General features: G+C 33.5%; 1 protein-coding gene across 5 annotated transcripts in view; it reads right to left on the bottom strand.

The window, feature by feature from the left end:
- Nucleotides 1–7,426: 7,426 nt before the first annotated feature.
- TNPO1 (transportin 1) overlaps nucleotides 7,427–15,368 on the bottom strand; it is an 89,619-nt gene continuing 81,677 nt past the window's right edge. For 3 of the 5 annotated variants that reach the window (XM_007113058.4, XM_007113061.4, XM_007113059.4), the window contains exons 21-25: nucleotides 14,361–14,436; nucleotides 13,378–13,477; nucleotides 11,005–11,079; nucleotides 9,999–10,141; nucleotides 7,427–7,837 (exon numbers count right to left, since the gene is read on the bottom strand). In XM_007113058.4, coding sequence (XP_007113120.1) covers nucleotides 10,034–10,141; nucleotides 11,005–11,079; nucleotides 13,378–13,477; nucleotides 14,361–14,436 — 359 coding nt within the window. In that variant the 3' untranslated portion in view covers nucleotides 7,427–7,837; nucleotides 9,999–10,033. Of the gene's footprint in view, nucleotides 7,838–9,998; nucleotides 10,142–11,004; nucleotides 11,080–13,377; nucleotides 13,478–14,221; nucleotides 14,287–14,360; nucleotides 14,437–15,368 lie in introns of those variants that run through there. The other 2 variants (XM_028492970.2, XM_028492969.2) reach the window with 2 other exon arrangements.

Below are 15,368 nucleotides of genomic sequence, written 5' to 3'. Positions count from 1 at the left end.
CATCCGGAGCCTGTGCTCCGCAACGGGAGAGGCCACAACAGTGAGAGGCCCGCGTACGGAGAAAAAAAAAAAAAAACAAAACAAGTCTCTTCATCATCACCTCCCATCTCACTGGCACTTGCCACCATGTAACACACTACATTACTTATCTGCCTTGCTATAATAGAATGTAAGCTCCGTAAGATTAAGGAATTGTGCCTGTGACATAAGACTCGGATATCTGTTAAATATGTAATGTGAAAGTATGATTTTCGTATATAAAATTTCCTAAATACAAAGTTAGAAAATCATGCTATTTAAATCACAATTTACAGCACACATGGTAATACCCACTGAAGTTACTGCTGGGTATGAAAATTAGTATAACTTTCTATGAAAGGAAATTGTATTATAACCATCTCCTTTTGACACGGCAATTCCAGAGAAATCGCTGCAGATGTATGCAAACATTTAAGCATAGGGGCATTCATCATAACTTTATTTCTAGGAGTAAAAAATGAGAAATAATTTCTGAATGTCCAACAATAAGACGGTTGTGTAAACTGTTCACAGAACGTGGCACAGCTATCATGTACATTAACAGGCAAATTTAGATACTAAAAACAATGCAAATTTACTATTCATATGTGCACAGAAACATCAACAGTTATTCTATCACTGGGCAGTTGTACTAAATCCATTTAAAACTGTTCACTTGTCTTTCTTAAATTGTTTAATGAAGCTCTTCAAAAGGTAACATAAAGCTAGAAAAGGAATACATAGTATAAAATTTAAACTGTCAGAGCAAGATGGCTATAATATGCACAGAAATGAATTAGATCAGTAACTGGCACAAAAACTTTCAGGTTCTTAGTATAAGAATTTTTCCAGTATCACTTTTGCCAATGATCTAGATTCTGTTGAATTTCTAAACTGTAACTTGCAAATTGTGTTGAACTGAACACTGGAGATCTATGCGGATGTTTCGGGAGTTTCTTTTACGCCAACACAAGACTCAGATTAAGGACAAGATGACATCGCAGCTTCTGTATTCACCATAGCAATGAGTAAGTCCAAGCTCAGAGCTGTGGAGTTCAACTGCTGTAATACTTTTCCAATCATTCCTAAAGAATCACATGTAATGCTAATGATTGGAGTCTGGCTGATTATGAACTCACAAGATTAAAAACACCAGTTTGTTCAAAAATAGGTATAAAGTGAAAACATCTTAAGAGTCTGCACTTTAATTTCATTAAAATGTTAAAGACAAAAGATTTTTAGCTACAGGCACATTCTAAGATTGCTGCAGCAAATCAGAATCATGAATAACTAATGATTAGGCTGGTTTTGATTATCTTCTTCCACAACCTAAGTCCTAAACCCTGGAATCTTAAACTATTTCTTGATGATGTGTTTCAGAACATGATACTCGGGTGTCATTTTCCCCCTCCCCTCCAACCCAAGTGAGGTATCTCAAATGTTCTCATGCGCACGTAACGAAAGGGAAAAAAACCCCAAGTCTTATTTCCCTTAAAAGTTTTCTGGGTTGCACTAATCTAATCTCAGGCACTTTCCTTGTTATAAATCCCCCCCCCCAAAAAAAAAAAAAAAGAGTACTTGACAGTTATGCACACACTTCCTCTGAAATATATTAATACATTTAATTTTAATTAGTAACATGCAACTACAATAATGGATTACAACCTGAAGAGGAAACTACTTTTGTAAATATTCATTTCCAAAATTACAAGTCTTATTTTTTTGAAGGATGACCAGAAAGCCTTAATAGGCCACATGTTCATACACATTCATGCAATCTACCCTTTCAATGTTTTATTCATGACTTCACTTAGTTTTAATTCCTTTTTTTGCAGAGCAGTATCTTTTTCCTCTCCCAGCGGAAGCTGAACCTAGAATCAACTGTTTAGAAATACATCAATAACAGGATTAAAATGTGGGGAAAACAGGTTTTTTATACTACACTATACAACTAAGAAAATACTCAATTAAAAAAAATAGATGAGGTCAAACAAGAGTGCACTAAAGTGTAAGCTAAAAAACCCTCTCAAAACAAACAAACAAAACAAAGAACAAGACAACAAGAAGACCTATCTGGACCCCAAATGGGATGGGGGAACGGGGGGAAGAAAGCTCATTTCCTTCCATTAAAAATCAGAGTGAAACATCTATAGTTAAACAACTTTATTAACATAGTCAAGCAGTGATTAACATTCACATCTATTATGTCACATCATACAAATGTAAATACAAAATTACTACAGTACAATATATATTCTCTGCATGATCCAAAATATTTGGTGGCCCCAAAAAACTCTCTTTAAAATTCAGCAGCTTATCAAAAATTAAAACCGTATTCTATTCAAAATGAAGATCTGTTAGCACAGAGTTTGACTTCAAGAAATATCAATTTAGTACAGTTTGAGAAGTTGCAGGAGGATATGTTTGAAGGACACATTCTAACATAGTGTGGCAGGTACAGGAAACATCAGATTTAAAGCTTTTAAGCATAACTCATACAACCTAAGTTGTCAGCAGAAAGATCCAGTTATTTATAACTAAAGCTAAAACTACTAAATTATTGCACCCAATATTAACATGAATATTAAGTGTAAAATTGTTTTATAATATGAAGTGAAGTCATCAACCACGTTTAAACATCTCTTCTCACAGATGATAATCTATTAAGCAAAATTACTTATACAGTATTGTCTTATTATTATCTCCATAAAATTCATCCAATCTTAATTTGGTTATATATCCACAGAGGAAAAACAACAATGAAGCAATATGGGGAAAGTACAGCAGAACCCCTTTATGAGGCTGGTATTAGGAGGGAACCAACATTGCCTTATAGGCTAACCATGTTACACTAAGCTTTTAGGAAGATAACTGAACTTGCAAAATAGCTAACTGTGAATAATACCAAGCCATAGTTAAGGGAATTCTACAGTAGATGAACAAAAACTGTAATAAACGGGAAAATCCTATTTTCTTAATTAGTGATATAATGCTTGGCAAATAGATTTGGTTTGACTTCAGAATGTACAAGAGGTGAAAAAAATAATCACCATTTTAACTTCCCTCAAAATCATGCACACATTAAAAAAAAATAAAAACAATACATTCTGGGATACAAATCACAATAAACAGTTGCTATAATTTAAATGTATACCTTAAAATTAATAAGAATAATTAGGCATAAAGAATCCTCTACATATAATACCAATGGGTGAAGATCTATATAAGACTGAAAAAATTAGTCACAAGTCACCTGGAAAGTGTACAAGTGAATGAAACTTTCACGTAAAATTGAATTTTTAAGAGGCATTAGAAATATCTCCATATTTAATACAGTATGACTAGGTACTAAGTAGGTATACAATGCTCTTGCATGGTATTATTACTAGATAATATTGTTACACAGCTCTTTATTGATCTGACTTTTAATCTAGATTTTAGGCCCTTAATCTGAAGACCACAGTTTTCATCAAGATTTCAACGCCTACATTTCAATAACAGTACTAGTAGCGACAGTTAAGTGTTTCCCCCTTGTATTACTTGCAAAAATAATTCAGTAAGCGAAGCTGTGTGTAAAGTACTACTAAAGGAAGGACTTAAATTGCAGTTATGCATGATACACTCTTCTCTTGGGAAGAATGTTTTTGCACCGTTATCTGTTAATACATTCAATATGAATAATATAGGTTAACTATATGAAGCAAAAAATCCCACTTTTTTCTTTATGGCAAAGGATTTAAGTTAAATTTAGACTAAAAGGTTTAAGACATAGTTTAATTCTGGCATTTCAGCTATGCAGGGTAATTTAACATATGACAGAAAAATTTTCCACTTTCCTATCTTAAGAGTTTGGAGAAAAGAAGAACCAAATTGAATTCTCGCCAGGAAGGACTTATACCACCATAGTCTGCAAGAATTAAGGATTGGAAAATCAGACTAAATGGAAAGATTCATGAAATACACTAAAAAAACAAAGACTATAAGTATGATGACTCTTTATAAGCATATGTCACCAAAGCAAGAAGGATACAAGAGTATTCACCTGAGATAAAACTTGTATCTGAATATTTTATAACTGAGTAGACAAAGCATTTCAGTAGAGGAAAGTCAGTTGAAATTATTTTAAAATATACATCTGATCCTATTTTACAATATATGCAATTTAAGCAATTCAGGTCAATGAAAAAGTCTTAACAAAAAAAATCACAGTGTTTATCAATATGTTAATTACAAAATGTATGCTACTTATTTTGTTTTTAAGATGTAATGGCTTGGTTAAGTGTTTTAAAATCTATTCTTCTGAAATCCAACCTGCATCACAAAATCAAGTAGCAGTATAATGTAAAGCATCAGAACTGGCTCTTAAAGATTATTTACATGTTGATTATTTGGAAAATAACCAACCAAAAAATATAAAAAAGTGATTTCTTTTTTACACAGTATGAAGTTATTAAAGAGATTAGACAATACAAAAAGCAAAATTCTTTCCTGAATAAATGAATATCTGTGGCACTAAGTTCACTTACTAATGGACTGTAACAAGGAACTGCCATACATGCATTTAAATTATATTAAAATACACTTTCTGTTTCCAACTTAGGTTGATCAGCAGCTTTTGTTCTGTTAGAATCCTTCAAAGAGAGAAGCTCAAACAGGAAAAAGAAGGCATATATAAAACAGTAAACACTGACCTCCTGAGGTTCCTACAACATAAAAATATTCAAGTAGAAAATCTACATCACTTAGCAGCGGCTATTTCTGTAGTTGAGCACACTAACAGCACTTTAGTGTGTAAGGAGCAGATGAAGTAAGCCGTGCTTTTAAGCATGCCAAGAGGCAGAAACACTGGAATGTAACAAAGACAAACTCACAATTTCATAGACATTCAGTCAACATTCAAAACTATTAAGACTACACCACAAGAATTAAGTTGCTTTATATATATATCCCATGATGTATTAAGTTTTATCAGAATAAACGCTAAATCAGAGCTTACCTCAAAAGATAACTTAAATGGCTTCTGCAAATTCCTATGTTATACTATGCATCTGAAATATAATTAGGAAGAAACTATAACCTCAAGGGGGAAAAAAAACCCAACCCCATCTCAGGCTGTCAGTCATATTTATTTATATTTTGTATTTTTAAATTATATTTCCTTTTAATTTAAAAACACGTTAAGTGACTACAAAAAAGGGCACATTCTTATGTTACATATCTGCTTAATTAGAAATTAATTTTTCAATCCAATCGGTAACAACGCTTTTCAGTCAACAGAGAATTGGCAATCACAGGTCCAGATAATTTTACTGAAGGTTGTTTTTGTACGTTCATTTTAAAGTGTTCAGGAGAATTCTGAATTTAAGTTTCTTTCAATTTAAAATGTTTACTACTTATTCCAGAATATTAAAATATCTCCCATATTAAATTCTAAAAAGTTTTGGAAAACTACAGTATATCACTAGAATTTAAGGATAAAAGAGCTACCCTAATCAGGTTTTAAAGACTAACTAGGAAGCAAATTTTGAGCTCCCAGTGAGGCAATGGTACTAGAAAGCAAAATGCTACATACCCTTTGGATCCAACTTACAATTAAAAAAAAAACCTGTACATTAAAAATATGATTTAATTTCAGGCTCTACAGACTGAAATTTGCAAAGCCAAAGTAGAGGAAAGAAGGTGAAAGAACATGTTAAAAAAAAATACACACACACACACACACAACAAAAACCTTTCTGCATGCTACCATGCATCTGAAATTTTTTGAAATGGTATTTATAAATTCACACACATACAGCTCAAACTTCAGTGCAATGGCTGTATCATTCAACACCTTTAGAGGAACAGAACCATGCAAAGAGGAGCAACTGCTTACAAAAATGGTTATTCAGTATTTATTCTGCAATGCGAAGGTGACAAACTAAAATATAAAAAGGTTGTTATGGCTTAACATTTCTGTTGCAGATTAAATATGCAGCATTGAAAAATGGAAAGGTGTGGCTTCATCTCTGACCAGCAGAGTTAAAAAGAAAAATCTCTCCATTTTCCTTCATCATCATGGGATACACTGTTCAGGCAATCCAAATTAATAAAGACTTGCACTTTCATATGGACACAAGATCAAGTGTACCAGTTAGGTTTTCACATTCACAGTATATAAGAAAATACACATGGAAGGAAAAGTAAAGGGTTAACTTAACAAGGATTTATTCACAGGAATACATGTAAGTAGAGAAAAATAACAGAAAAGCTAAACAAATGAAATGAAGAGGATCCAAACCAACTTTCACTCTGTAGCTTTTTACTTGCACCCTGTGTGCATATATCTAGGGCACAGAGGGCCACCAACATGCGCCAATACAGTGTAGGAACCCTGCATTACATCCATTAACTTAAACATATCTTTAAGATCATGCTTTGAACAAAAAAAGAAAGCTTAGAAGGCAATATGTTGAGTGGGAATAAACATTGAAATATAGCAATCATGTCTTCAACTTCTACAATTGTCTTTATGTGCCAACTAACATTTATGCAGCCTCTTACAGATCTTTTACCATGTAATTTAAGTTTTAGAAGTTTTGATAAAATCACTAGTAGTATATAACCATGCAGAAAGCACATCACACTGACAGCACAGAGGCAAAGATTTTGCACAGGTATATCAGCTTTCCACATTGTGCAGGTTACACACAATACAATATCAATCTTATTCCTAACAGATCCTAAAAAGATATTTCAAGGCCTAGCTGTAAACTACAGTACTTTATATCTATATTCTTAATAAAAATAAAATCCACAAATCTTAAAAAGGAATTTTAAATGCAGGGCTATATTGAACTGGTAAACTGCAACACAAACTGGCGCAACAGAGGTAACTGAATACCAATCTCACTCTATGTGATGCAAGCATGCTACTCTCCCACTAATTTAAAGTACTTTCAATCACTATGAGCCAGAATGCATGCCTGAACCTTAAACTGCACTTTAAAAATAACATCTTGGCCTAGAAATTAAATCTAATGAAGTACAACCATCAAATTATATCCACTACATTAATGTCTTAATGCAAAATCAAGATGTCAATCTTTAGTTTGATATGTCCAACCCCATTTATTCCTCCCTCCCTGCCCACCCCACAAAGGTAAAAGGAGTGACTCATTTGGCATTTCACAGGGTGCTTCATTGTTTATATTTGTTTTGTTTTATTTCCAACTTTTTGGGGTACCTTAAATTGTAACTTCCAAGAACCTGCTTCTACTATTATGGGTAGGCAAGCTGATTTTAACTCTTATTAGCTTTCATTTGTGTAGTTCTTCATCAGCATGCAAAAACAAGTCCCCATCAATGTGGGAAATTTTATAAAAACCTTTAAATAAAAAAAAAAAAACAAAAAACCCCCAAAACTTTACTGTCTTCTAATCCTCATTCTTAGGTTTCCTTTATTGTGCGCTATAGAATTTTTCCTCTTTCTCATACCTATGCATCATTTATATGGTTCTTGTTTTGGTACAATTCCCCATAATATTCCAGAATGTACTGTTTTGTGAGTAGATTGAATAGCTTTTTCTTTTTTTTTTTTTTTGCTTCTTCACATCCAGTGCAGAGTTGTAATTGGAGACAGATTTCCACCCAAAAGGCTCCAGATGTTAAAACGTTTCCCAACAGCGACTTAATACAGTGACGGCAACACCTCCCTCCCGCCCCTCCCAGTAGGGTTGGGATTGTACTGTATTCCCTACTGGTTTACCCTTCCCCCCTGTAAAGGGTAACATTTTCCCTGGGTGCAGAGGCTCCCTCATAGTCTCCAAGACTGAAGGACCTGTAAGAAAACAAAAACAATTTTATACGTAAAAGTTTTTCTTTTGAAGCCAGTGGAACACAAAATTAATCAAGTAGCAATGCTATCTCTACCTAAAGAAAATGAGAAACTGTACAAATTGCCTAAGATCACACTCGTCAATGAGAACCACGTTGCTCACTTCTCCTACAGCTCTCAACTGTCACCTGTATCAGATACGAAAAGTGACACCAAGCTGGGGACATGCAGAGAGGTGTGCAGCACTTTATACACATGAAATATAGATGAAATATGCCTTGTAGATTGCCATCAGTCTAATTATCTATCCTCGTTCACACAATGGGTCCCAATGGGAGACGATTATTTCTTATATAACAAGTTGCCTTGCTTTCTTCAAAATTAAGTTAGCACTTTCTTTAGGACAATCACTTTCCTTAGTGAGAGTTAAAACATTATCATTTTTGCCAGTATTCCCAATGTTAAGCAAAAAAAAAAAGAGCGTGACTTATTTCCCTCAGTCATGTCCTATACTCTCAGGCCTCTTGATTTTCCTGATAAAGACTTTTTCAACGCTAGCACAGTTTTAATCATGAGAAGATTAAGAAATAAAGGTAGATTACTGGGAGACTGTAACTAGTACCTGACAGTTGTCCTTTCACAACAAAACTTTAACTACTCCTGCGAAACTTTGGACATTTATGAAGATCACCACAGTTAATTCATAACTGGTGAAATGACAGAGACCACATAGGGTTTATTAATCAGATTTATTAACCCAAAAGTGCTCAAGACTTGGATCACTGTTGAATACTTTAGCCCTTGATGCTACAACTTATTTCTCATCTATTGCATTCTCATGATTTAACATAAAGTGAATCAAGCACTTCTCTAAAATGCTAAAGCCACAAGACAGCCGTAAGGACTCAAGACCACTGTGGGACAACACACACAAAGGGCTCTGAGACATTCCAGAGGCTGCAAGTCCATTTCTACCGCCCTTTTAGGCTAGTCAACTTAGATGCTGAAATCTTTCCAGGTTTAAAATCTAGCTCAGAGTAAAGAAGCAAGCATGCAAACAGAAACTCCAACATAAGGTAATTCAAGTAAGTGTATGCCTTCTCAATACACACTGAGTACACTCTCTGACCCTCCAGTTGAACAGGTCTCAGTTCATGTTCAAAAACTAATGAAGTGGGCTTCCCTGGTGGTGAAGTGGTTGAGAGTCCGCCTGCCGATGCAGGGGATGCGGGTTCGTGCCCCGGTCTGGGAAGATCCCACATGCCACGGAACGGCTGGGCCCGTGAGCCATGGCCGCTGGGCCTGCATGTCCGGAGCCTGTACTCCGCGAAGGGAGAGGCCACAACAGTGAGAGGCCCGCGTACCGTGCAAAAAAAAAAAAAAAAAAAAAACAACAAAAACAAAAAACTAATGAAGTGCGTCCTGGTTCACTGTACTAACCCATATTACTGATATTTATTGAGCCAACTTAGTGTGTTAGGCAATATACGAAGTCCTGGCACCACATATAGAATAGTATTTAATCCTCAAAATAACCTAACGAGGGAACTAAGGCTAAAAGACCGGAATTGTTAGCTTGACTTAAGTCAGAAAAACTCAAAGAACAAGAGTGCAGGTGGACTTACCCCTCTACCACCCCAAATCAAAAAAGAATCTTCCATTGATCTTTTAAAAACACAGTGCTGTGAACACGGAAGGTGCTCAATAAAATATGAAGAATAAATATCAAATATTCCTATTTACTGAGACCAAATCCAGTTCCAATTCTACTTGGGTTTTCCCTAAAGCTCACAACATAGGAAGTCCTTGATATATGAGACTATAAATTCATGCTTTAAAAATGAATCATCTCTACCCTGCCACAGTGAATGTCAGTGACCTCTTAAAAGGCAAAAGTTAAAAAAAGGATTGGTTGAAGAAATGGTGAGTATTCCAACTAGTACACCAACTTGGATTTCCTTCTACCTAGGATTCAATGTGGAACCATGCATTTTATCTTGCTTGCTGCCTCATCAATCAGTAATTTTAAGTCAAATACAACATGAGACTGTTTTACTCAACCTCTGTGGAAAAAAAATCGCTTTTATTCGATTCAGTAGTTTTAGACTGAAGTCCTAACTTAAGTTTCTTCATCCTGGAAAATTCCAAATTTCTTACAACTTACCCCTAATTATGGGACTGCAGCTTAAGTGTATGAGATTAAACTCCATAAAAAGCTGCAAGACGCTCTTTTAAGGGAAGCGGAAACTGGTCAGAGAAACGCCTCCAATTTTCATCCCCAACTTGATTTTTAAATCCATGAAGGATCTGCAAAAAAGTAAAAAATCATTAATTTATCAATAACAAAAGAGAAACTCTCTTATCTGCGTAGCTTCTGAAATCAAACACTACTGATTATTCTAAAATTTTACCCGTTAAAGTAGTTATTCTCAAACTTTGTTGAATTCTACACCATTCCATGTCTTGCCTAAAAGCACCTCATAGAATATGCTGCACTTTGCTTTAAGAAGGTTAGAATTCAGCAAGTGTCCTAGTAACAGAAGTACTCTAAACAATCTGACATAGTAGTAATGAAAAGCAAGCAAAAAGGTATAGAATTCACCCAAGGGATTAAAATTTTTATGCCTTGTTAAGTTTATTCAAACTGAAAATATACAAAGCTTTGGGGGTTCATAGTTGCAACTATATAGTTCACTAATTTTAATATTAGGTAATTCAAATGTGTAGCAGCATTTCATTTCTTATTTTGCTATGGCTGAGGGCTGACTGGAGTTAACCACAAGGGGCATTACTAAAACAAACACACAGGTTTAATCCTTGCTGCGACCAGTTAGATTTAGTTTGTTCAATAGATTATATTATACTCCAATCTTAGTCAGCCATCTTTGAAAATACATGCTATTTTGCATAGGTGGGATAATGGGACTTCATGAATCAGTGGTACTGCTTGAGAAAATATTTTAAAAATACATGCTCTATTGATACAAAGTCACTACTGTATATTAAGAAAAGATCAAGTCAACTTCTTTATTACCAAGCACAAAGGTTATATAGTCTACCAGTACTGATTTGAAGAGTCTAAGTTTCATATGAAATAAAAACATAATTTAAATTTCCCAACTAAGACTGTAACAGTCACATGATGTGCATCATAAAGACTTTTTAGTTACCTTACAGAACATGTCTCGCAGATCATCTTTTGGATTAATCCATGATGCAACAGCATCACAAAAAAATATAAAATCCTATAACAAGCAAGAAATACATCTTCAATTGATACTGTAATTGTCAAACACAACAAAAGATACACATAAACTTCAGAATATATAGCAACAGAATCCTAGGTAAAAAAAAAAAAAAAAACAAAACTTTTTAAAACAGCTATAATAAGGAAGTAATTTCTTAATGGTTATCCCTGTTACTCCACCGTCAAAAGGAACCTCTTAACTCATTCAGTTTATATTGGAATTTAGTGCTACAGGAAAACCCAAATGAACTTTTTGGCCAACCCAATATTTCATTTTACATTACAAAACCCCCGTCTAGTAAATGTGTAGCATCAGCAAGGATTGAAAGCATCAAATAAGCACCAGTTTAAAAAATCTTCATTTATGGAATTAATTATATAAATTCAATAATTTTACAGTTCTGACTGGCCTAGAAATAATTCAAAGCTAGTTAAGTATATACCAAACAAGTTTGACTTAAAGCATAGGAATTTACAGATCTAAACTTCAAGATCCACCTCCAGATAGAAATGTAAATCAAATGGTAAGTCAGAAGAAAAATTATGTAGTTACAAACAGCACCCAGCCCAACCCAACTCAAACAAACAAAAAAACCCCCCAATGCTCAGACTATTATTTAAAAGATAATCAGGTTATTCTGACTAAAAGAACAAGGTGATGACAGGTATATGCTTGAAATACTTCATTTAAGTATTTTTCAAGTTCGACTATCTCACTGAAACAACAGTTCAATGTACGACATACAAGATACTGCTGATGGACAACTACTTTAAATTTTACTATTAAATTCAGAAAAGCTTAATTTCAAAAAAAATCACTAATACTAAAATATGTGCATAAAACACATATTTAAGCAAATAAAATGCCACGTGCCCAAAGTTTATGGTTTATTCAAATTATGATTCCTGTGTCTTCTGAATATCAAAGTCTGATGTTAAAAATTTAAATTATATACATGTAGAATTTGTGATTAAAAATTTAAACATAAAGAATAAAACTTAAGACATTTTCTTTTAACCACACCGAAATAAAGTATGTAAAAAGTAGAAATTTATACCAACTTTTAAGTTGGTAGTGATTTCATGACCACGTATGTTACTGTCACTGTCTTAAATGTTAATGCAAAAGGAAAAACAACAACAAAAAAACCCTGTATGAAAATGCTCCTTCTTAATATGTTATATACCACCATCAGATACCTCTAAAACGTATTAAAGGTGACACAAAGTTCTTAAGTATTGGAAAAAACCCAGAAACTCAATGCCAGGAGGTTATTTTGTAACTAGGGACCATCTTTTAAGACAGTACTGGCTTGTTTTAATAGTAAGTTATTAATGTTATACAAATGTAAAATTAGCCAAAAGATTTTTTTTCCAGTTCTACTTCATATGTTTTCAATGCCTATCACCTACATCAATTTTGAATTTTATAAGCTAGTATTTCACAATGTTTCTAAACCTGAATTAACAAACAACACAGTAATCCACATGAGATAGGAAGTATCAAAAGGTCTCAGTTAAAAAATGTTCAAAGCACTTATCCCTTGAAAGTGAAAGGTTATTTTCTGGCAAACCCTTCCATACTTTCTTTTCCTTACAAAATTCATCTGTTGAGGAACCTGGGGCATTTAACCTATAGCCCCACAGCCTGTATTTTGTTGATTTCATACAAATGGTGTAAATCAACACATTCCTTTATGTTTTGTATGTCAGCTGGATCCAGAGGTTTGATCAGATTCACGTTTAGTACTGCTGCCAAATAATTTTTTAAAGGCTAAAGACGTCTAAATATAGTATGAAATAGCGTAAGAAATGAAATTAAGGATGAATAAATCACTAAATCATAAACTCTCAAAGTTAAAGCAGTTTCAATGGTTGATTCAGTATTCTATTTTATTCACTACTGAGTTTCTGATCTAAGTAACAGAAAGAGTATCCTACTATTTGATCACCCTCTGAAGTGTAGAGAGCCTCAAACTCAGCAAATTGATATTCACGGTTTTAGGAAGCATTTACAAAGTAAATAAATGATGTTTGAATGTGAATGAAAGAAGCTTTGGCTTAATTCAAGTCAAGAATATAACTTTTATTCTCCCAATCTGCTGTTATATGTCAGGACCAAAAAAACATTTAGGAAATAAAAATAGGCATCATCATTTCAAGATATTAGGAAATACACATTTAAAACATAATTTATTTCAGTATCTTCAGTAAAAATAGGTAATATTTTTAATAATTATAGTTTAAACTTTTATAATTCAGAACATTAAAAGTTAAATCCTTTTGAACATCTTACTTGGATTACTCCACTGGGATTCACACTGATCATGGTACAAATCCCACGAAATGCTGAATCCTTTTCCTCATTGTCCCTTATGTTTCTCAGAGAGGTGCACCTATTAAATTATAGAATTGAGTTTAGCATTTAAGTAAAAAGCAGGTTCAACTACAATACTAATGGACAGTATTTAATGGAATAAGCACCAGAGTAGAGATAATGTTTATATTCAAAGAATTTTCATAAAGCTTAAGTTCTCACACTTAACTGTATTATGCTGGGCCCATCTAATCTCAATATAGTGAAAACCTTGAAATTCACAATTCTTACTAATAAATTGCATCTAAGTAATAACAACTGATTTTAATTTCCCATTTAAACTATTAATGAGCTTGAGCCAAGAGTAAATTACCCATTTTTAAAACTGTATTATGATTTGTATTCCATTAAACACTACTAAAAATGTCTTGAATTGAAAGACTGTCAATCGAAAGAAGCAGAACATAGGATATACTGCCACAGTAGAAACTATTATTATACAACTTATGATGTAGATGTTTAATTTTTACACTAACAAGCAAATAAGATTTTTATACATAACAAATTTAAACATGTATTTCTTAATGCAATCCAAGTTTTCAAATTAATTCTAAAAAAGAAACAATGCGAAAACCTAAATTTATAGAATTTGCATGCATCTTTATTTTACTGGTGGATATTTAAATGCTTTTTATGTATAATCAAGCTTTTTAACACAGCAAGCATGTGACAATCTTATCCCATGCATCAATTAGTCGTTAGCCACAACATAAAATAAATATACATGACGATGCTACTGAAAAACCTCACAAACCTGATAGGACAAGATTAGTCACATGGTTGGCAATGATTAAGGATTGTGATTTTTGTAACCAACTGAAAATATATCTAAAAGTGAGATAGAAAGAGAAAGAAAGAGTGAAGAAAAATGAATTAAAAAAAAAAGATTGAATAATACACACCAGGGTCTTATAAACTGCTGTAGCATGGGGGCCACCTCTTGAGGACAAACGTAACCAAGACGACCAATTGTTATTGCTAAGGTAACGCAATCACGGTTATACACCACCAAACGCCAACCAAGACATGAGCAAATGAGGGGGAAGGAGAAAAAATAAAGAAAAAACAACAAATAACTCAGAAACAGAAACCAACAGAATTTGTGTATGATAATAAACATAAGATTTCACCAGTGCTGTTTATTACCACCCCCTATAATAAGGGGCAGCAACATATATGGCATACTCTTGGAAAAAGAAAAACAAAAGGAATTAAAAAAACTTTAAAGATTGAGAGAACACCAAAAACCGTGATGAATTGCTTTTCTCGCTCAATCAAGTGTCAAGATATTCTGTTAATAAAACGATGAGCGATTAAACAGATGGATTTAGATTCTTCCTTCAAAGCCAGTTGAAATTTCAGTTTAACAATGAAATCTAGGTTTTCTCCCCCAAGAAATACTAGTAAATGTAAATGATTACATTTCTGAATTGTCTATTCAAACACACTTCTCAGAAGTTAACAGTTAAAAGCTTTCTCACTTCTTTACGTAGCTTTCTATGTGATTTCCATTCTTTGAAAATTATCTAGGAATCTGATCAAAATTTTGGTATATTTTTGGTTTGTTTGCCAGCATTTCCAAAACAAGCCAGTGGACCATTTGTTGCCTGATATCAAAATCAACTATTAAATTTTAGGTGTTATGGTACATACTGAATAAATGGACTGGAAAATTGCTGTGCTATGTCAAATCCCGTTCCCAAAAAAACCCTCTGATGGTGATGATGATAACAACTTAGATAGTCCACAAATTTCAAACCCTGTTTGACAGAAAGGAAATTTAGACAGTCCACTGTAATGACATGTGATATGTGGACCAAAGGAACAAATATTCTGTCCTCGCTATAAAATGCACAGCACACGATGATAGATAATAAAACACACTGATTACATGCTAATATTTTATTTTT

The sequence above is a fragment of the Physeter macrocephalus genome, chromosome 8 (assembly GCF_002837175.3).
Source record: "Physeter macrocephalus isolate SW-GA chromosome 8, ASM283717v5, whole genome shotgun sequence".
Taxonomy (NCBI): Eukaryota; Metazoa; Chordata; class Mammalia; order Artiodactyla; family Physeteridae; genus Physeter; species Physeter macrocephalus.
This window is presented reverse-complemented; position numbering and strand designations above follow the sequence as displayed.